This window comes from Meles meles, chromosome 1, assembly GCF_922984935.1.
Source record: "Meles meles chromosome 1, mMelMel3.1 paternal haplotype, whole genome shotgun sequence".
NCBI lineage: Eukaryota > Metazoa > Chordata > Mammalia > Carnivora > Mustelidae > Meles > Meles meles.
Window position 1 is genome coordinate 202040824 of NC_060066.1, and position 23360 is coordinate 202064183.

General features: G+C 36.8%; 1 protein-coding gene across 21 annotated transcripts in view; it reads left to right on the top strand.

Annotated features, from left to right (window-relative positions):
* EIF4G3 (eukaryotic translation initiation factor 4 gamma 3) overlaps nt 1–23360 on the top strand; it is a 362972-nt gene that overhangs the window by 225276 nt on the left and 114336 nt on the right. For 12 of the 21 annotated variants that reach the window (XM_046002289.1, XM_046002331.1, XM_046002307.1 and 9 more), the window contains 2 exons: nt 5436–5544; nt 11805–12644. In XM_046002289.1, the coding sequence (XP_045858245.1) occupies nt 5436–5544; nt 11805–12644 (949 nt within the window). The remainder of the gene's footprint in view (nt 1–5435; nt 5545–11804; nt 12645–23360) is intronic. The other 9 variants (XM_046002299.1, XM_046002341.1, XM_046002363.1 and 6 more) reach the window with 3 other exon arrangements.

A 23360-nucleotide genomic window follows, 5' to 3' on the forward strand; every position in this document is an offset into this window, starting at 1 on the left:
ACCTGGTATCTCTCTAGTGTTCCCTATCTCAGTGACTGGTGCACATCTCATAAACTAGAAAGCTAATGTATTTCTTTTTATCCCGCCTCTCCTTAGTGATACTCACGTACCATAACTAATCAGTCACCAAAATCTTGTCAGTTTAACTCCTGTGTTTAAGTAAATTTATTCACACACACCCTTTATTTACATCATAATTATTTCTCTTGGACCACTGCAGTAAACTTCTGTGTTATGTCCCTCCAGTTCATTCTCCATGCAGCAGTCAGAAGGATCTTTTAAAAACATAAGTCTTATTATGTCACATTTCTGCTTAAAATCTGTTCCTGGGCCATTTTTGAAGGAATAAGGACCAAGATGCTTATTGTGGCCTGTACTTCTCAAGTTCCCCAGCTCTTCCTGTGTTCCTTCCCCACTCCTAAAAGCGTTGATTTTTTAATACCCTTTCCTTCAGAGCCTTCATATGTACTATTCCTTCTGCCTGACCTGCTCCCTCCTACTTCCTCTCATATACCGCCCGCATGACTGCATTCACGTTGATTCTTTGAAATTCAGCCTAAATTTTGCTTCCTCAAAAAATCCTCACACACGTACATATTCAGAACCTCAGAATATATGTTATCTCTGTACCCTTACTACTCCAGTGTAGAATTATGGCCTTGGTAATTAAATCATTAATTTTGTGGTTTATTTCTTTTAATTTGATGGAAAAATAATTTTTTATTGAGGTATAATTAACACAGCATATTACATTAGTTTCAGGTGTAAAACGTAATGATTCAGCCCTTGTATATACTGCAAAATGATCATTGCAGTAAGTCTGCTTAACATCTCTCACTATAATGTAGTTACAGAATTGTTTTTTGGTTTTTGTGTGTGTGTGTGATGAGACCCTTTAGGATTTACTCTTATCAGCTTTCACATATGCAGTACAGTGTTATAAACTGTAGTCACTATGCTGTACATTACATCTGTATAACTTACTTATTTCATTAACTGGACTTTTTGATTCCCTGTACCCATTTTGCCTACCACTACCCTCTTGCCTCTGGCAACCACTGGTCTATTCTCTGTTCATGTGAGCTTGGTTTTGTTTTGTTTTAGATTCCAAATATAAGTGAGCTCATATGGTATTTATCTTTTGATGTCTGATTTATTTTTCTTAGCATAACATCTTCTAGGTCCATCCATGTTACCACAAATGGCAAGATTTCATTCTTTTCTGTGGGTGAATATTCCATAATTGTGTTTCTGTGCTTTATTCTTTTATATGTTTCTGTTGATAAAAGTGCTGTGAAGCAAAGATTTTTGTCTTATTTTAATCAGCAGTGGGTTCTTAATGTTTTGTACATGGTAGACACCAGAAGGAAACAAACAAAGAAGACTTCCTCCCACTTAAGAAAGAAGCAGGTTTTGGTCCTTTTTTTCTGGCATCATTTATTATTATTTTACTTCTTAATCTTCATAATGTTTCTCAGGGCAGAGTGGAGGAGAGCTATACTTGTTTATTCCCAGGATTTGTAGATGTTCAAAAGCACATGAGGTATTAGAATGATTAATTAAAGTCATGGGATACGAAGCATTCAAATATAGTCTCTTGTGATGGTAATGAATTATATGAGCATCCTGTGATATTTGCATTACTACTTAGAGTCTCTGATTTCTCTTAGTGAATTATAATAGGAGTCAGCAAACATTTTGTACAGAAGAGCAGATAGTAAATATCTTCAACTTTTCAGGCATAGTCTGTTTCACCAACACTTAGCTCTGCCATTGTAGAATAGAAGTGGCTATAAAAAAATACGTGAATGAATGGCCATGGCTGTTCCAGCAAAACGTTATTTGTGGATACTTAAATTTAAGTTCCATGTAATTTTTAAGTGTCAAGAACTTTAATTCTTTGATTTTTTTTTTCTGGTAATTATTTAAAATGTAAAAAACATTTTATGGATGAAATAAAAACAGGTACGTGGTCCCTGGGCCATAGTTCGCTGACACTCTGTAACTACCTCTGTGTAATTAATAATCATATACAAGATTAAAATAGGTAGTAAAGGGAGATAGCCCCTTTCTGGATAGAAATAATGTGGGCTATATAAAGAGATGGGAATTTTTAATTGTACAAAAATTATTTAAGGACAAATTCCAGATTTTGTTGCCTGTTTTACCTACTGGTAAACACTTTTTTTTTTTTTTTTTTTTGTAAACACTATTTAAAAAAACAATTTGTCCAGTATTTTTGCCCTAATCTACCATTATCCCTTGAGGCCACTACTTCAGATTTAATATGTAAATCTTCAACAGAGTAAATTTTTTTTCAACAGAGTAGATTTTTAATGGAAATTAATTTCTTTGATACTATCAGGTATCTGATGTCTTAACATATTCTAAGTTTCCTTATAAGTGTAGTTGAAAAATGAGAGAAGTTTTTTTCTTCTGCCAATTAGAGCCTTAATTTTGAAACATGTGGAGGTAATAGAATTTAGCATTGACCTAAATTATGAATTGTAACAGTGTGTACTTGTCACATCAACCCTAACCTTTTAACTCTGACTTTCTGAGTATCTTTATTGAACTACTTGATATTTTTATACTAACTGCTCTTCCAGAATGATTTTTATAAATTTTTATTCCCACCAATAGTGAATATGAATAATGGGGAGAGATTCTGAAAGTCCTTAAATTTATTCTGAGCAGAGTAGATCTTAGGTAGTAAATACTACCTCAGTTCTCCAGCTACCCAAAAACTATATTTCCATATATGGATTCAAATGTTTATAGTATTGGATATGATGTCTTCAGTCACAGTATTCCAAGTTTGTTTCCTGGTTTTTCTGATTTATTTTTAATTTATATTTAATTTAATTTATATTTATATAAATTTATATAAATTTATATATTTATATATATTTTATTTATATATATATATATAAAATATATATATTTTTTATTTATATATATTTTTTATTTATATATTTATATATATAAATATAAATTTATATATTTATATAATTTATATAAATTTATATTTATATGTTTATATTAATATATATTAATATATAAATTTATATAAATAAATTATTTATATAATTTATTTAATTTAATTTATATTTAATTTATAATTAAATAAAATAATCTGTGATTAATTGTACTGTGGAAGGATAAGGAACTCCTTTGTTACAGGCTTTTCATAGTTACTTCATTAAGTGAAAAGAGATGAAATTAGAGCTTAAGCTGAAATTTAAGATTATCCTACATTAAAATTAATCTAAAACAAGGTGAGAGTATTGAATTATATTGATGTGAATATTATGTTTTCATTTTCTTGACCCTTTCATAGGCTTAGAGATTGTTAAACCTGAATGGACTTTAGGATCTTTACGAGGATCTTTATTTAGTTCCTTTTCATTTTACGGCTGAGGAAACTGAAAGGTCCTTTCCTAGCAGGTTGTGGTTGTTTAACTATGTTCTGGATGTTTGGGTTTGGAACTGGTATTTAAGCAGCATGTTATCTCAGTCCTTTCTTGTAAATGTTTGTATGCAAAATCTTCCTAGGAGTTTGTTAATTTAAAAATGTCTGTGCAGTTTTCTCTTGAATATGATTGCAGATATTTTAATCTGACCTTGAGAAACTCTCTGTTTAACATAGATGTATAGGTATCATTAGCCTTTTACTGTCTTACACATCTCACCTTATGTATAGCTGTCATTTTGGTGACCTAGTTTTAGCAGTTACCCATTTTGGGGGTTAGTTTCCCAGACAACTGGAGTAGTTAATATTTTTTCCCTTTTAGGTAAATAATACCATTTATATGTCTTTATTTCCTGTTTAATAAATGCTAAGTAACTTAGGGCCTTTCCTTTGTCCTAGAGCTATTTTTAGCTTGTCCATATTTTCATTTATAGCTATGAAGAGGTCCTAATTTTTGAATTTTAATAACAACATTTTCCCCACTGGAACTAAGAATTCAGAGCAATCAAGGCAGTGCTATTCATTTATTTGGCTAGTAAAAACAGTAGCTCTTTTCAATTTTTATATATAGGAATATAATTTTAGTCGTCTTTATTTAGAAATAATTTGGAATATCAGCACTTTCATTATCTATGAATAGGTGAATTTTCCCTCTTCCTGTCTATTATTCTCTACAGTCCAGATATAATTAAATGTAAATTACATGCTGTTCATTCTGGATAGTAGTTACTAAAATGACATATGATATGAATACTGTTACGCTAAAATGACATATGATAAAAGGTATGCATATAAGCTGGTTTATTTTATATTCCTATTCTCAATGAGACTTACTGATTTGAAAATATTTTTTATTAAGACTCACTTTTTTAAGTGTCCCTACTCACCCCCAATTCATTCACACTTTGATTCCCCCCTTGTCTAAAACACACACACACACACACACACACACACACACACACTCACACTCTCATCAGAATTGTCCAGGGACTGCTCTGATAGCACTGATAGAATTCAATATAGATTATAGCTAATGAAAAAATGACCTTAGATCTCTGAGGAGAGACACAGCTTTTTTTTTTTTTTTTTTTTTTTTTTTTTTTTTTGGCTTTTGTGTAACCCTCAATGTGTATCCCAGAACAAATAACAGCATGGAATGTGATGGAGAATGAGTGTTCTTGTCCATTCCTGTGTAATTCTTTTTCCCTCCCAAGTTGAACAATGGCTGCAATTTTTTCAACCTACTGTGCTAGGATTTCATGGCCATTTTTGATTCCAATAAAGTGGCTGAGTGAAAATGAAGAGTTTCCTCTTAGCTCTGAAAAACAGATATTTTACTCAGATTTCTGACTCTGAAAAGATACCATTCTTGTCCCAGAATCTAAAGACATTTTAAGGGAAAAATGCCTTTCGATTCTTTACAAGTTGAGTTTCACATTTGTGATTATATGGACAAATGACAAGGATCGCTCTTCAATATTTTCTTGAATCAGTGACTGGTTTTAAAACTCATCGTGTTTTGTTTTTCCAGCTTTTGTCAGATGAACTACTTTGCTAGGTAGTTTGTAGTTGAAATTGACCAGATCCCTTTGGTCTTTGACTTGGAAGACATTAAATTCCATATCAGATCTGATGTCTGCTGTTAGGTAGAAAGTCTGTCCTTAGAAGGAATCCTGGAGAATGCATTTATATTAATGATTTTTGTGCTGTCTTCTCTTGCTGTGGTTAATAGTAATCATCTCTTTTCCTTCCCCTTTCCTGCTGCCTCTTTCCTTTCCTTGCCGTCTTCCGTACTTTTTGAATTATTAAATTGGCCTATATATTTTTTCCTTGCTTTCCTTTTTTTTCCTTTAATTTTGTGATTTCCTGCCCCACCCTGTGTTTCCCACTTGCTTGGGTTCCATGTTGCTAGTTTTTACGTTCGCACGCTCATTATCACCCTTTTTTGTACTTCAAATCCCAGCAGCTGTCCAGCCAGGTCCCTGAGCACAGCCCTGTGGTTTATGGGACTGTGGAGAGTGCTCATCTTGCTGCCAGCACCCCTGTCACTGCAGCTAGCGACCAGAAGCAAGGTTTGTGTATAACTCTTTTCTTCCCTTTTTTTTTTTTTAATGATTATATTGCCCTCAGCATTTAAGGGCAAGAGTGAAATATCTGAAGGTTATTTAGATACCCACTTGTAAACAAAGCTTTGAAATAGAAAATCAAAGCATTCTACCTCTAGGAAAGTAAAATAGGGTTGATTAGTAAAAATGTTTTCCTATACTTTCGTAATGCCTCACTGTTGATATATATTTATAGGTTAAAAACTTAGTTGCCTGGAACTAGTTTTGTTTTGTTTTTTAGTGGGAAAGGGGAACAAGGTTGGGGAAATAAATTATATGTTGCTTTACAATAATAACGTAGTTTCATTTTTATATTTAACATGTTCCTGTGTATCTTGCTATTTTTAAAAACATGAAATATGTCTTACAAATTTGGCTTCTGTAGCTTCAGTTCTAAAGTACTGAGTTTATTCTGGCTTCATCATGCACTAGTGTTTGGTCTTGATGAGTCATTATGTTGTGTATCTTAATCATACTGAGATCTCTATTCTATTTACCTTGAACATGAAGTGTAAAATCTTTGTTGAAATAAATACACAAAATAAATATACAAATTGCCTTCTAAATTATAATAGAAAACTGTAAGGGAAAGTTCATGTCAAAAAGTGGGATATCAGTCTTTCTTTTTTACGTAGTTGGATGTAGGTTGACCTTAACCAAAATCGGGGAAAATTGGAAAAACAAGGGGGAAAACATGTGACTTGGACATGCTTCTATAATGTTTCTGACTTCGTTGTAAGAATGAATAGAAAGTATATGTGATTTCTAATTTTTTGATTTATTCATTCCTCCAAACCTCTTCATAGGTGGATGTTAATAAATGTACTTTCTAAAAATTATTCTTTAAAAAGTACTTGAAAGTTGGCACATAACCTAAGCATGTTATTTAATATTTTTTTTATAAGTTTTCACACTTAGAAACTTGTTTGATTTCAGTGTTTTCTAGAGCCCTTTAGTATTGAGGAACCTAATAAACTTGAACAGAGATACATTATATATTTTGTTTTATAAGATTGTTCCAAACAAAAAAATAGGTTACAAACCCTAACTTGGCATGCTTCTAAAAGCTGCTCTGTCAGATACTTCTTTCAGCATGCTTCAGGTTAGTTTTTTTTAATATGAAAGCCATTCACCTTACTGGAGTGCGCTTGGTAAATAGAAGATGCTGTTTCCAGTGGGAAAGCCTTTTTGAGTCAAAATCAGAATGTTTTCAGAGTAGAGAAGAATTTTCAGGGTATTCTCTTAAAAACTTTATTATTTAGTTTGCACAGTTGTAATCTTTTTGCTAGTTAGAGCTATGCTAAGCACATTGAATACCATCCAAAGAGGCCTCACGATGGATCTCTTCTATGCAAACTTCAGCTGGGCCATAATAGAAAGAATTCATAAGATGTCTTAAGAGTGATAGCTCTGCCCTGCTACAGTTTTTAGATTATGAAAAACCTTCATTTTTGTCATATTTAGGCCTTGATTTCCTTAAGGAAGAATGCAGAACTCTTGTTTTTTTTCTTGTTTTTTTAAGCTTAGTCGAAATTTGAGTAATAAACTTTCCAGATTGGTGTTCAGTATAGATATGGGTGCATCGAAAATGTTTTAGGTTACCTTGATGGAAAGGAAAATTTGAATTTTAAGTATATTTTGTAGTGGTTATAAATTACTCTGGGGGACCACTGCCCTTTCCTTCTTAGTACCAATTATTTTTTAAAAAATTCAGTTAATTCTAATTGTAACCATAGTTTGCCAACATATAGAATAGTTTTCAGTGTAATTTTTAAACCAAATGTATGTAATTCAAGTTACATTAGAAAAGGCTTAGCAATTTTCAGAAAAATTTCTTTACAGTTGAGAAATTCAAAAATTTTCTTAACCCTTTATTCCTTTTAAAATTAAAGATACGGGGGCGCCTGGGTGGCTCAGTGGATTAAGCCGCTGCCTTCGGGTCAGGTCATGATCTCAGGGTCCTGGGATCGAGCCCCGCATCGGGCTCTCTGCTCCGCAGGGAGCCTGCTTCCTCCTCTCTCTCTGCCTGCCTCTCTGCCTACTTGTGATCTCTCTCTCTCATTGTCAAATAAATAAAATAAAATCTTAAAAATAAAGATACGAAAATATACTGTTTTCAAAGATTGCTAGATTACCTTCAGAAACAATAGCCTCTGCATTCTACAGTCAGATTGGTTTTTCTTTCAGTGGAAATGTCATTACAATGGGTTTGCATTGGGTAACAGAATCACCTGTTAGCCTCAAAATCTCCTACCAGCATGCTTCACCGAAATACTTCTTTTTCCATAACCTTTGTTTTTTTCTCCCTTGAACTGGAAAAATATGGGATTTGGAATCCTTTTCAAATTCCAACACTGACCAGTTATATGACCCTGGACCTATGACTTAATCTATAAAACACTCAGTTTCCCCATCTGTAAAACATGAACATAATAGTTTCTAACCCAGCAGTCTTTGTAAAAATTAAAGGACACTGTGTATGTTTGGTGTTTGGCCCAGTTCCTACTACATAAGAAGTGCTTAATAAACGTTTGGTACCATTATTAAACTTGTGGCTTTCTCAGAGTTTGTAATATGAACAGCTGAAATGGTTACATGAACACCAAATTGCCAGAGAAATATGACATTTCCAATTGCTTGCTACTTTGTAAAGAAGGAGACACAGGGAAGACCTTCACCTTGGTTTATAGAGAGGAAGCCATTGAATGTTGAATGAATTAAAATTACCAGTTGGCGTTGATGTCTAGACACAGCTTGATTGTTGTTTGCCATTGTTTGAGTAGGTACATTCAGCCCAGTGTGTGAAGGATATGGTATGGACAGTGAAGACTTAGTCGTAGCCTTAGTGCTTTCTGAAAGCACTTAGTGTAGAGTAGATACTCAGTGAATGATATTCTGTTGTAATTCAACGATTTATAGCAATGTTGTTCAATTGGAGCTCCCCTGGAATTTAGGACAGGACTATTCTCTGTCAAGTGAGACTGTCCCTCAAGTTGGAGGATGCTTACTGTTCCTGGTCTCTGCCCATTAAATGACGGTATCACCTTCTCAGTTATATGAGACTCCTGGCAACCAAAAGATACCCATCTAGGCAGTTGGTTCTGCTGCCGTCTGAGAATAAAGGGAGCAGTTTGTTCCTTATAAATATGGCATTCATTGTATAAACTATGGATAAGTAGAAAGAGAAAATATCTCTTGTCTCATTATCTAGAGCCATTGTCAGTAAGCTTAATTTCAGACTTTCCCATGTACATATGTTAGTAGCATACATTTCTTTAAGTTACCAAATTAGGTTTATGTTCTCATACAGGTTTGTGCCCTGCTTTTTTTTTTTTTTAAAGGTTTTACTTATTTATTTGACAGACAGAGATCACAAGTAGGCAGAGAGGCAGGCAGAGAGAGAGAAGGAAGCAAGCTCCCTGATGGGCAGAGAGCCTGATGCGGGGCTCGATCCCAGGATCCTGGGATCATGACCTGAGCCGATGGCAGAGGCTTTAACCCACTGAACTACCCAGGTGCCCCTGTGCCCTGCTTTTTAAAAAAACATATCATAAACAACTTTCCATATCACTGCTCTTCTAAGAACCTATTTTAAATGATTTCGTATTATACCATTATATGGCCCACACTGTTGTTTCTTTAATAAATCTTTCATGTTCGACGTTTAGTCTATTTCTCTCTCATTTTGTTGCTTATACACTGTTAATATAAATTGCCTTAAATCTTCCGGACCTCTATCTTTGCTCCCTCTTGCATGATTTAAGAATTTAAAAAATTCTTAAAAGATGAAATTCCTACAATTTCTTGAAGATGGCCAAATGGTAGAAATATTTGTAATGCAGTATATTAGATTTCAAACTGTCATGACTTTGCAATACTTTTTTATTAATTATTTTTATTAACATATAATGTATTATTTGCCCCAGGGGTATAGGTCTGTGAATCGTCAGGCTTATACACTTCACAGCACTCACCATAGCACATACCCTCCCCATGTCCATAACCCAACCACCCTCTTCACACCCCTTCTCCCCCCAGCAACCCTCAATCTGTTTTGTAAGATTAAGAGTCTCTTTTCGGTTTGTCTCCCTCCCGATCCCATCTTGTTTCATTTTTTCCTTCCATATCCCCCAAACCCCCCTGCTCTGTCTCTCAAATTCCTCATATCAGGGAGATCATATGATAATTGTCTTTCTCTGATTGACTTATTTCATGGAAAGCATACTTTTTTTTTTTTGCAAAGCATACTTTTTCCCCCATTTTATTTATTTTTTTCAGCATAACAGTATTCATTGTTTTTTTGCAAAGCATACTCTTAATAAAACTTTTCAGATAAAATCAGTGTTCTTTGTTTAGATTTACTGTGTATACTTTTCAGCTTTCTGTATTAAAACTTGAATGAATTAAAGGAGTTTTATTTCAGAATGAGGACCTCTCAAAATAGGGTTTTTTTTTTTTTCTTCATTTAGATTTTTCTCAAGATTGTATAGAAATTTCAGTCTAGGTCTGCTTTTGTTTTGGTAATGGAAATTTTATTTTTCAAAATTAATAGAATTGACAAACTTACTAGATTGAGAATCACTTTTTACTATCTACTACTTTTATTTTATTTTACCGTTACTTCTTTTACTACTTACTGCTTCATTCAGTGTTTAAAAAAGGTGTTACTCTGATGTGCTTTCACAGTGCTTTCATATAATCTGGGTGACCCTTGTAGCAGTTACTCCAGTGAGTTGGAAATAATTTTTGCGAGTGATATTTTCATAAATGTGTACTTACATTTCTTACATATATGTAATACATATAATAGATAGATTGCTTTGAAACAGTTTTGTCTTTTGCCTTGACAACTTAGTCTGAGGGATTTGACAGTGAGAGCCTAATGATCCTATTTCTCCTGTACAGTGAACAGGTAGAGTTCAATTTAAGAAGCACTGGATACTACACCCATAAATTAAAATGAATTTTAAGGCCAGCAAAAGTGGTTAATGAATGATGAATGATAAATGATATTAAAGGATGAATTATCCTTTAACAACTTAACAGTAATATTTACCATTTGTTTTTCTGATTAACAGAGCACATTTTCTATGACAAACTTCACTACAATAATTTATTGTAAAGACTTGTTTTCACTGATGCATAAAGATTGGCAGAGAAAGTAAAGTCCCTTTCAGTTTAAACTTGTCTTTTAGTAGTGCTTAAAATTTTTGTCGTTTGTTGAACATACTCATGAATATCTGTTTTTCCAGTGGAGCCTAGTTACCATGCTACAGAAGGATCAGGCTGGAAACCAGTCTAAATCTCCTTTGGCTTCATCGACCCTGGAATGAATCACATATCAATTTATCTAGAATTTTAGAATATGGAAATTTTCATGAATTACAGTTTCTTACATGTTTCTGGTATACCTTTATTGTGATCATCAGTTTCTCTCTTCTTTTTCATCTATACACAGATACACATTTTATATATTCTCAAGTATTTCAGATGTATATATTATGTTTCTTAATTGGACTTGATTATCTGAATATTAACTTCAATTTCTCCCTGAAAATTTTTTTTTTACAAGATAAATTTTCATTTTTTTATTTTCACATTATTTCTGGTTATTTACATGCTGCCTCTTTTGAAAAATGGAAGTAAATCTGTAAATTAATTTTTATATTCAGGGACTTGATTTCACAGATAATAAATTGTACCGATAATAAATGACACCATGATAGCTTCTCTTAAAACAGTTTTTTATACACGTAATACACATTTTTTACAAAAATTCTCCTAAATGCGGAATATATAAAATAAAAATACAGTCTACAATAATTTAATCTGTTCTTATTTGTTCTTGATCTGTTCTGCCACTGTAGTGTATCCTTGGTAGAAAAAAATTGTATAGGGAGCAAGATAAAGCCCCATTCCCATTTCTGGATGGTTTAGCTACAGTTTTGATGAACTTTTCTGTTGTATTCTTGAGTTAATTATTTGGTTAATTGTTGATTCCTTCTTTTACTCCAAAACAAACTTTAAATTTATTGGTGACCAAGTAACACTAGGTATAACTAGAAAATATGACAGTGTTTTTAGAGTGGCAGAGTAAGTCTAATAATTTGGTGTGTCTTGTGTTGACCATGATTTTGGGTAAGAGATTAAAAGAACTAGCCCGAAATAATACAATATAATCTCTGATCTAAGATTATTCTTAAACTCTTTTGTTTTTTCTTCCCCAGAAGAGAAGCCAAAACCCGATCCAGTGTTAAAGTCTCCTTCCCCAGTCCTTAGGCTAGTCTTTAGTGGAGAGAAGAAAGAACAAGCAGGCCAGACATCAGAGACAACTGCAGTAGAATCCATGCCAGAGCTTCCTCTGCCTCCATCACCTACCACTGTTTCTCCACTTGCTCGAAGTACAATTGCTTCCCCCACCTCTGCTGCTCTTAGTAGCCAGCCAATATTTGCCACTGCTGTAGATGACAGGTGTGAACTCTCTTCCTCAAAAGAAGACACAATTCCTGTACCCAGCCCTGTATCTTGCACAGAGACATCAGATCCATCACCAACAGATGTAATTGATGATGATATATGTCAGAAGTCTTGTAGTGTAGCACCTAATGATATTCCACTGATTGCTAGTACTAATCTAATTAATGAAATGAATGGAGTTAGTGAACCATTACCAGCCACAGAGAGCATTGTGGAAATAGTAAAACAGGAGGTGTTGCCATTGACTCTTGAATTGGAGATTCTGGAAAATGCCCCAGAAGAAATGAAAGTGGAGTGTGTCCCAGCTCCCATTACCCCTTCCACAGTTCCTTCCTTTTCTCCATCTCCTCCAACTCCTCCAGCTCCTCCTCCTCCCACACCAGCCATTGTTCCTGCTGCTGCCTCTAATGTTAGTACTGCTGGTGTTCCCACCACAGTCCAGAGGGTCTTAGAAGAGGATGAGAGCATAAGAACTTGCCTTAGTGAAGATGCAAAAGAGATTCAGAACAAAATAGAGGTAGAAGCAGACGGGCAAACGGAAGAGATTATGGATGCTCAGAGCCTAAGTTCAAGAAAGAGCCCCGGCCCAGGTAAGCTACTGTGCCATTAATTATTATATGCTTGCTGAACATGAAAAAGAAGCAGTGTTTGAGTTATTTTTTAATTGGCTACTTTCCTTGACTTCCAGAAACATCAAATGAATGCTGACATTCGTAGTCTGATTTCTTCAATGGTGTGTTTATGTTTTAGTGCAGCCTGCAAAAGAGTTACTCCATTGTCTAAAAATGCAAATGAAATTTCAAATATACAAAATGCCTCCAAGGTATATGTCACTGTACATGTGTTTTTTGTTTTTATTTTTATTTTTTTGCCTTGTTCATATGAATCAGTTCCTCAGTGGTTAATTTAGTAGCTTTGGGGTTGGAAACCAATTAAAACAAGCATACTCTATAGTCCTTAATCCTATTTTCTCAAAATTTTAGAACCCCATCAATCCTAAACATAAAGGAATTCATTGCTTAGTTAATTTGGGATTTAGAAAAATAGCAGTGACAACATCGAAGTTTATAACTAGTTCTGAAAAATGAAAGTGCCCTCTCTGATTCAAAGAGAAATTTAATGCTCTTCGTTTTTTCCTTTAGAGGTTTCATTTTTTCTTGTAATACTAATCTTATAATATTTTCCCAAAGTATATTTTCCCCAGTTCAAAATTATATAATTATTTAATGTAGCATCACCTAGGATCTTAGGAACTTAGGAATTATTGGACTTTTGTCATTTTTTTAAAAAAGATTTTATTTATTTGAGAGAGAACACGAGAGAGTGTGTATGAGCTAGGGGGAGCTGGGGGGAGGGGCAGAGGGAGAGGGAGAAGCAGACTCCCTGCTGAGCAGGGAGCCTGAGATGGGGCTGCATTCCAGGACCCTGGGATCATGACCTGAGCTAAAGGCAGACACTTAATCAACTGAGCCACCCAGGTGCTGTCCCTTTTTTTTGAGAGAGGCAAAGAGGTGGGAGGGAGAGAGGAGTGCAGGTGACTGGGGGAGTGTGGGGGAAGGACAGAGGGAGAGGTAGAGAATCTTAAGGAGCCTTCATGCCCAGCACAGAGCCCAGCTTTGGGACTTGATCTCCCAACCCCGAGATCATGACCTGAGCAGAAATCAAGAGTCAGATGCTTAACCAACTGAGCTACCTAGATGCCCCTGAATTTTTATAATTTTAATAAAAAATTATCTGAGGCTTATCAACTTGAGTTATTAGTCTATATGGCTTTTAATAAGTCAGCTAGCCCATCTGGTGCAGTACTGCCCCATGCAGTATAATTTACCCTCTGTATACCTCCCAGGTGGAATTATACAATTAGAAAATTGTATGCTTCCCCAGCAGTTGTCCCAGAAATGCACTGGGTGGGAGGTTTTAGTCATCAACATCCTTAGTGCTAAGTGTCTTTTTTGAGCTATCTAATCACTAGGGAAACTTAGGAAATCAAAAACCCGATCCCTAGTTTTAAGATACAGCTTTCCCATACAGCTCAGTTCTTGAGGCAGTTTCCTCGTGAATTTCTTAGGGAGGTTGTCTGGTTGCTTGGAACAGAAAGACATCTCGTTCAACATAGTGCAACATTGCAAGGTAGTAGAGAAAGGTAGTCATTTATCATAAAGTTTGTAAATCACCTGTTTTCTCAAGAGATTGTCCTCCAACGGATCAGAATTCACAGTGTCATTACTATTTCAGGAACCTTCTTTCTTGGTGGGTTGATGACCTGGGGCTTTATGAAAAAACATTTGGATGTGGCTACAGGTGAAGGAGCACTCCTGTGTTGGAGAAGAGTAGTTTGACCCTTCATTGTCTCCTTTCACATACTTACCTGTGAGTTGTCATCCAACAGCTAGTGATGTGGTAGTTCCAAAATTAGGAGAAGTTATTGAAGACAAACGTTTAAAAAAAACACACACACACACACAAAACAAGGAACAGAAAGAAAAACAAAATAATCATAGGGAATACAAGTCAGAGATACAAACCATACCTGAATCCTGGCGATTCACAGACCTGTACCCCTGGGGATAAAAATACATTATATGTTTATTGAATCCTGAAATAAGTAAAGAACAAGCCCACACCAAACTCCTACTTCTTTTTTTTTTTTTTTTAAAGATTTTATTTATTTATTTGACAGAGAGAGAGACAGATCACAAGTAGGCAGAGAGGCAGACAGAGAGAGAGAGTGGGGAAACAGGCTCCCTGCTGAGCAGAGAGCCCCATGCGGGGCTCGATCCCAGGACCCTGAGACCATGACCCGAGCCGAAGGCAGAGGCTTAACCCTCTGAGCCACTCAGGCGCCCCCAAACTCCTACTTCTGCTCATTCCTGACATTGTGTTTTTAAGTAGTATGTCAGTTAGGTGGCCTGATGTTTGCAAGTCTGTGCCCAGGGATAGATGGACAGACAGATTTTAGGGCAAGTAATTTTCTCATCATGGTTCCTTTTTTTTTTTGAAATGCCAGTCCTCTGGGAATTAGTAATATATGTCACTAGCAGCTTAGTGAGAGAATGTAGATACTTCAGCAGCAACCAGAAGGTAGCTAGAAAAGAATGTACTGTCTTTTGCATGATTTAAGGGTGAGAGTGGAGGTTGGTGATGTTGGGAAGTAAAGTGTCCTGACACTTTTCTAGTTTTATGATTTTTTTTAACCTATAAATGTATTATATGTACTAAAAGAACTAGAAGTTCTGCAATATCCCTTGATTTTTTTATACTCTTCAGGATTCAAAGTAAATGAACCTGAAGAACCCATGTAAAGAGCGTTTTTTAAATTATAAAGCTACCAAAAACATTCTCGGCCCTCTCATTTATGTACAATGTTTAAATTATTATTACTCTTGAAGATCTATCCATTTGAAGTTGTTCTGTTCCTAATGACTATAGTCTTATTTGCACTTACTCATTCAGTATCTTGTTTACTTTCAGAGATGATTAAATCTTAACAATTTGGTTTGGATATCAGTCTTCTGTTGTTAACTTTTATTTTTATTTATTTTTTAAGATTTTTTTTTTTTTTTAAGATTTTATTTATTTATGACAGAGAGAGATCACAAATAGGCAGAGAGGCAGGCAGAGAGAGTGAGAGGGAAGCAGGCACACAGCAAAGGAGAGAGGAGAGAGCAAGCACAAGCAGGGGGAATGGCAGGCAGGGGAGAAGCAGGCTTCCCACGGAGTAGGGAACCCAATGTGGGGCTTGATCACAGGACCCAGGATCATGACCTGAGCTGAAGGCAGCTGTTTAACTGACTGAGCCACCCAGGCACCCCTCTTGTTGACTTTAAAAACAAATATTTATTAATTAGAGATAGAGCCATGAGAGGGGAGAGGAACAGAGGGGAGGGAGAGAGACAAGCAGACTCTGCCCTGTGTGCAGAGGCCAATCAGGCTCCATCCCAGGACCCCGAGTCCATGACCCTAGCCGACACCAAGAGTCTGACATTCAGCCAGACCGAGCCACCCAGGCACCCCTGTTGTTAACTTTTGAGAATAGGTCTCACTGCATATGCCTGAGGATAAAGCACTTTAAAGCTCGCCTCAGAACACATTTGCTTTTGACAGGCGTGATGCATAAGACTACCTCACAGTTGGTATAGAGATACTTGTTTAAAGCTGTAACATCAGACATTAGGCATATAGTCCCTTTTCTTAACTTATGCTGGAAAACATTTTCTTGAAACTACTCTAGATCATATTTCTGACTGGAACAAAATGCAGCAATTTTGGATACTTAGGTGTTGAAAAGCAAGCCCTGTGAAATGATCATTGTGTTTATGTTCAGAGTACTCTGAAAAGCCTGAGAGATTGGCCAGACCTTTGATTACTTAGTTCGTATGATCACCTCAGTAATTAAATGTGCAGAAATCAATATTAATTGGCTATTTCTTAGGGTTTTTATTATGGTTTTTGTGTACTTGTTGGGTAATAAAAGGGTTTCAGAACTTGTGGAAAAACATTCCCGGCTCCTCATCCAACAATTCATTTTTATATAATTTCCTGAATGCGTGTACAATGTAAGGTGCATACCATGTGACATGAGCTTTTCGCTTTTGAAAATAATAATGAGTTTAGTTTTTTTATTATCTCTGTTTGATATAAAAATATTGTTTGACATTCCTTTGGCAGAGGGAGATTTCTAATCTTTCAACTTATTGTGTGTTCTGGCTCTTGCTCATAGTACATTGTTTCTTTGTGTGTTTTTAAAAATTGTTTTATGGGGGCGCCTGGGTGGCTCAGTGGGTTAGGCCGCTGCCTTCGGCTCGGGTCATGATCTCGGGGTCCTGGGATCGAGTCCCGCATCGGGCTCTCTGCTCGGCGGAGAGCCTGCTTCCCTTCCTCTCTCTCTGCCTGCCTCTCTTGTGATTTCTCTCTGTCAAATAAATAAATCTTTAAAAAAAAAAAAATTGTTTTATGAATTCCTCTTCAGCAAAACTTTCCTGGATGTACATTGTGGGCAGATCATCCCAAAGCGTGTTTGTGTTTGCTTTACTTACCATGTGTCTTGAGGAAAACATTAGCTAGACCTTAATCTGAGTTCAATGTCCTAAATCTCCTTCCATATTCCAAACAACGTGTGAAAGCATTCCCTGTGGATACTGTTTTTCGGACGACTACAGTCCCTTTCCACCTAGGTGAAACCAAGCATCCTTTCTGGTCTTTACTCTGTGTTGGTTCACTGGTTTATTTTGTTCTCTTTTATTGTTTTAACTACCTTTTCACTGAGGCTGTCACTCTGTTTGGAGTCTGAGTCTCGGGGCTTTTTTTTTTTTTTAATTTATTTATTTGACAGACGCAGTTCCCAAGTAGGCAGAGAGAGAGAGAGGAAGCAGGCTCCCTGCTGAGCAGAGAGCCCGATGAAGCTGAAGTCAGACACTTAACCGACTGAGCCACCCAGGTGCCCCTCAAGTTCTTTTATATGCTGCAGAATGAGCCCAGACACCAAATAGTGTAATGTACTAACAGACTCAAGTGCCAAGCCTTGTGGCAAGCCCCTGTACAATCTCTCATCTGTGTATGATGTACACTTTCCTACTATTTATAGTAAGTTCATTTCTTTGCAACATGAGTCTCAAAAGTTTCATTCGTTGGATATTAATAAACGTAGTCCTATATATCTCCATGAGTAGACATGGATTCTTTGTTCAGAATTCAGCCCATTGAGATTAAGAGTCATTTATGGTTTGTCTCCCTCCCAATCCCATCTTGTTTCATTTATTCTTCTCCTATCCCCCTACCCCCCCCATGTTGCTTCTCCATGTCCTCATATCAGGGAGATCATATGATAGTTGTCTTTCTCCGATTGACTTATTTCACTAAGCATGATACGCTCTAGTTCCATCCACGTCGTCGCAAATGGCAAGATTTCATTTCTTTTGATGGCTGCATAGTATTCCATTGTGTATATATACCACATCTTCTTTATCCATTCATCTGTTGATGGACATCTAGGTTCTTTCTGGGGGTTGCTGGGGGGAGGTGGGATTGGGAGAGGGGGAGCGGGCTATGGACATTGGGGAGGGGAGGCGAACCATAAGAGACTATGGACTCTGAAAAACAACCTGAGGGTTTTGAAGGGTCAGGGGTGGGAGGTTGGGGGAACAGGTGGTGGGTAATGGGGAGGGCACGTTTTGCATGGAGCACTGGGTGTTGTGCAAAAAGAATGAATACTGTTACGCTGAAAAAATAAATAAAATGGAAAAAAAAAAAAAAGAATTCAGCCCATTTTCCCCCAGACTTACTAATATACTTTCAAAAGAAACCATTGTGCTTACCTGCTTCCATACAGAGTAATCTGGACAGCTTGGAGAATGCTGTTTTCTGTTGGGCAAGAGAGCTCTCAACAGGAAAACCTTGTCTTGCTGAAAGTGTTTTCTTCTCTCAGTGCTGATCTCCGCCTCGCACACAGTAGTCTTGAGAACTGTTTCTAATACTTTTGACAAGAAAATTTTACCTACTAGTGCAAAAAGGGGTCCAAAATACATTCTTCAATATATTTCTTTTTTCTATTTATTGTTGCTGTATTAGTAGTACTTGCAGTCATAATAAAGTTGTGTTACTTTCTTAATGTTTACAGAGCCTTTTCTCAGACATTAATCTTATGACTTAAGTAGTTATTCCTGGGATAGAATTGTTCCTATTTTGCTGATACAAAAAATAAGCCATGCAGTGGTAAATTGGGTTTCTCAGAGGCATAAGAAGAATTACAAATCAAGCCTTCCTTTACCTCACATTTCTGTTACTTTTTCTAACATGCTTTCCATATTGCTGTAAAGTTCTTTGAATGTTTTGGAATTTAGGGGCTAGTGACCCATATTCAGAGAGAAATGTAGAAGCCCACCTGTTTCAACTATACAAATAGTTAGTGAGGGCCTCCTATGAGTCAGTCGTTATGGGCACTCAAGGTTTCCAAGAATTGAAGAATCCAAAAGATCTCTGCCCTTGTAGTATGTTAGAAAGGTTTTTTTGTTTGTTTGTTTTTTACGATTTTATTTTTAAGTAATCTCTACATCCAGCGTAGGACTAGAACCCACAATCCCTATATCCAGAGTCATATGCTATACCTGGTACACGGGCCTGGTGCCCCGTGTATTAGAATGTTTTAAGTGACATAAAAATAATCAGGGAAAGGAGTGTTGGAGAGGCAGCAAGTTTTATGTTTAAATCACATGAACAGAACTGTAGTCTTCAAGGATTTAAGCAGAGGTGGAGCAGAATGATTATCTGAACTATCCTCTTACAAAAATCTGTGGTTTTCCTACCAACTTTTCCTTTTGAGAAACGTTAGTTAGCTTTACCCCATCTTCTCTGTTCTTAAATTCCAGCAGGTAAAGTACTATTGGACAATACCTGCCACTGTGAATGTAGATATATCTACCACTTCATGCTCTCTGCCCAGCCATTCCTATATGACTTGCCTTCTATGAAATCCTGTACTCAGCCCAACCCTCCTCACCCTCAGCAGATGACTTTGTGTCTTTGTAGAATATTGAGTGCATTAAGTATGCCTTTTTTAACCTTACGCTAGAACTACCAGCCTGACTCCATCCAAACTTTCCCCGGAGTCTCTTAGTTGTCCCTTGCGGTCTCCTATATATTCACTGCCTTCCCATAGACTTGTCATTGTAAATCTGCTGAAGTCTACCTCCTAGTGAAAACACACCCTCAGTCTAACACATCCATTTAGCTGTCATTGAAACTCGGCTCTTCCTTGTCTCATCCAGGCTTCCCAGGAACAGTCAATCATTTCTGCTCCTTCTCTGTTTACTTTTCAACTAACGTCATCTGCGTTCTGCCCTCAGCATGCTGTCATATGGTCTTTTCACCAAATGTGACACTACTCATTGCTCTGCTTTTTTTTTCCTTTAGTAAGATTTATTGCATATAATTTCTTTGTAGTTAAATTCACTCCCTTTAGCATTCATTTCTGTGAATTTTGACAGACACATTAAGTCATGTAATCACTACCACAGTCAAAATACAGAACAGTTCCATCACTCAAAACAATTCCCTTATATTTGGGTCATGTCCTCATTCCGTCACCATTCAACACAGTCTTCAGGGTTGATTTCATCTACTCGATGGTAGATGGCTCCCAGTGGTATATGCAGATGACCTCCAGATTTTATCTCTATACTCATCTTTGTTTCTGAGTTTCTATCTTCCGTTTTCCTGTTGCCTGCCAAATATCTCCATTTGGAAATCCCAGAACCATCTCAGATTTAACTTGTCCACTATCTTACTAATCACCTAGTTCCCTAAACCTATTCCTTTATCTCAGTTAATGCCACTGGCTTTACATAAGCTAAAATCCTGAAGCCAGTGTTGATGGACTTACTCCTTGAGTTACTCATCTTCCCTGTATAATCATTTAACAAGGTTCGCTGCTTTTTACCTGATATGGTTGTTGAATTTGTTTCCTCCTCTCCTTTTACTGCTCTCACTGCGTTATGACCTCTCATGTCCCTGGCATGTCCAGTTTTGTTCCCCTTCACATTCATTCTCCATCTGACAGTCATCTCTTTCAAATGCAGATCTGACTTTACCACTCCTTTTTTATCTCTACTTAAACCCTTTAGGATGTTGGGTGGCACTGGGGGACATTCACCTTCAAAACAAACTCTGCACTTCTACTTTTTACCACAAGATCTTCTTGTTATATTTAGTTATAGGAGCATTCTTCTGAATATATATGCATAGGATCTGTGTATTACTTTTTGTGTATTTGGTTAATCTCAACACTATCAAAGTGTAGTGGTCAAGATCAAGACAACAGAGTCAGACACTCCTGTACCTTAGCCTTTCCGCTGTCTCTGTGACCGTGGGCCAGTTTCTTAACCTCAGAGTTTTTCTTGTACAGAATTTTAAGATGATAATTGTATTTGCTTCATAAAATTCTAGTAAACATAAAATGTGATATATGTAAAGCACTTAGCACAGTGTCTGACATGCGATAAGTACTCGGTAAATGTTAAATGTTAATATTTCTATTTTCAGCTGGTATTAAGGGACCAAATGTTCCCTTTGAACTGTACTAATATTACACAGAATAAATGGGTGTCGTTATCACTGTCCTTAGGAATTTATATTCCAAAGAAGAGAAGCTTAAGATGATACCATCTCAGAAGTTCTTAATTAAATCATGAGCATGAAATGGTGGAAAGTCCTTCACAATAGTCCCTTCTGTGTGCGTAAATTTGATTAGAGGCTTTTGTGCCCATTATATCTTTTAACCTTCCCAGTGGCGAGACACCTCTAGTGGTGACCTCTGCTGTCGTTTGGAAGTTGGAGGTATGCTTAGAATAGTGAATTTTACCAGGAAAATTTGTACCATTGAAAACTTTAGGCATGCATTTAAGCAGATGATACAAGTAACATTAACTTCCTGTTTAGGTCAGGAGTAGAAAATTAGGAAGAAAAGCAGAGAGAGAAAAACGAATGGGAAAAAAATGAATAGGATAGTCCCAAGCAGAAACAACCTCAAAGTCCATCAGCTGATGAATGTATAAACAAATGGGGTGTGTGTGTGTATAATATAGAATATCATTCTGCCATGAGCATGATGTATGGATACATGCTACAACATTAGATAAGCCTTGAAAACCTCATGCTAAGTGAAAAAGTCACAGAAGACCACATAGTGTATGATTTTGTTTATGTGAAATGTCCAGAATAGGCAAATTCTTCAAGACACAAAGTAGAAACGTAGTTTTCAGAGGTTGAGTACCTGGGGAGGGAGTACTAATGTATATGCTTTCTTGTGGGGATGATGAAAGCATCTGAAGTTAGATAGTGGTGATTGTCACACAACTCTGTGAATATGCTGTTGTGAAATAATAGAATATATATAGATATGTATGTATGTATTTTGAAGATTTTATTTATTTATTTATTTATTTGAGAGACAGAGTGCGCAAGAGAGAGAGCACAAGAACAGGGGCACAGGGAGAGGGAGAAACATACTCCCCTGCTGAGCGGGGAACCTGACATGGAGCTCAATCCCAGGACCTTGGGATGATGACCTGAGCTGAAGGCAGACGCTTAACTGATGGAGCCACCCAGGCACTCCAGTGGAGAATATATATTGGTCTCTGTCACCCATTACTGGCACAGAGCTCCTAAAACCCGTGTAATTTACTAAGAGCATCTCTTGTTCTAATGTTGGTCTTTTACCTCCACTGATGGCTCCTAAAAGCCTTGTAAATTTCTAAGCAATAGCACTAAGATCCTCTTGTTCTACTGAGGTGACTCTAGGTGGACTCCTGTATGGCTTCTGGATGGGGGCTGGTAACCAGAAAGACCCAAGTCATTGGAAGTTTGGAATTTTCAGCCTCATGCCCCATCCTCCTGAGAGAAGAAAGGGACTGCATATGGAATTAGTATTTGGTCATACCTATGTGAGGGAGCCTCTGTAGAATCTCAGGGAGAGGGGCTTTGGAGAGCTTCCAGGCTGGCAACCACGTCCACACCAGTAACAACTAATGTACTCCCAACTCCAAGAATCAAAGCTTCTGCACTTGAGACCCTCCTAGACCTCACCCTGTCTATTTATGCCTCTTCATCCGGCTGTTCTTCTGGTTATTTATATCTTTTAAACTGGTAATCATATCTTCAACTGGTAAATGCAAGTACATGTTTCCCTGAGTTTTGTGAACTGCTCTAGGAAATCTATCAAACCTGAGGAGAGGGTGGTCTTTGGAACTTCTGAGCTATACTAATTGGCCACCTGGGCTTTCGATTGGCATCTGAAGTAGGAGTGAGGAGAACATCTTGTGGAACTGAGCCCTAACCTGTGGGATCTGACATCTTCAGGTTGATAATGTTTGAGTTGAGTTAAATTGTAGGACACCCAGTTGGTGTCATGGAGAATTGCTTGTTATGGAGGGGAAAATCCCATATATTTGGTGATAAGAAGTGTCAGAAGGGTTCCAAGTGGTAAAGGAAACACACAATAGGAAATAACTGAGTTCTTCCCTACAAAGGGAAGTGGCAAGACTTTTCCATTACAGCTATGAACAACTGAATTGTATACTTTAAAAAAGAGAACTTTATACTATATTAACTATTTCTCAATAAAGCTATTATTTTAAAAAAATGAATAGGGCTTCGAGTGGTTGTGTCACCAGCGTATATAAGGATCTGTCGGGGAGGCGGGTGCTGGGTGGCTCAGTGGGCTAAAGCCTCTGCCTTCAGCTCAGGTCATGATCCCAGGGTCCTGGGATCAAGCCCCACTTTGGGCTCTCTCTTCAGCAGGGAGCCTGCTTTTC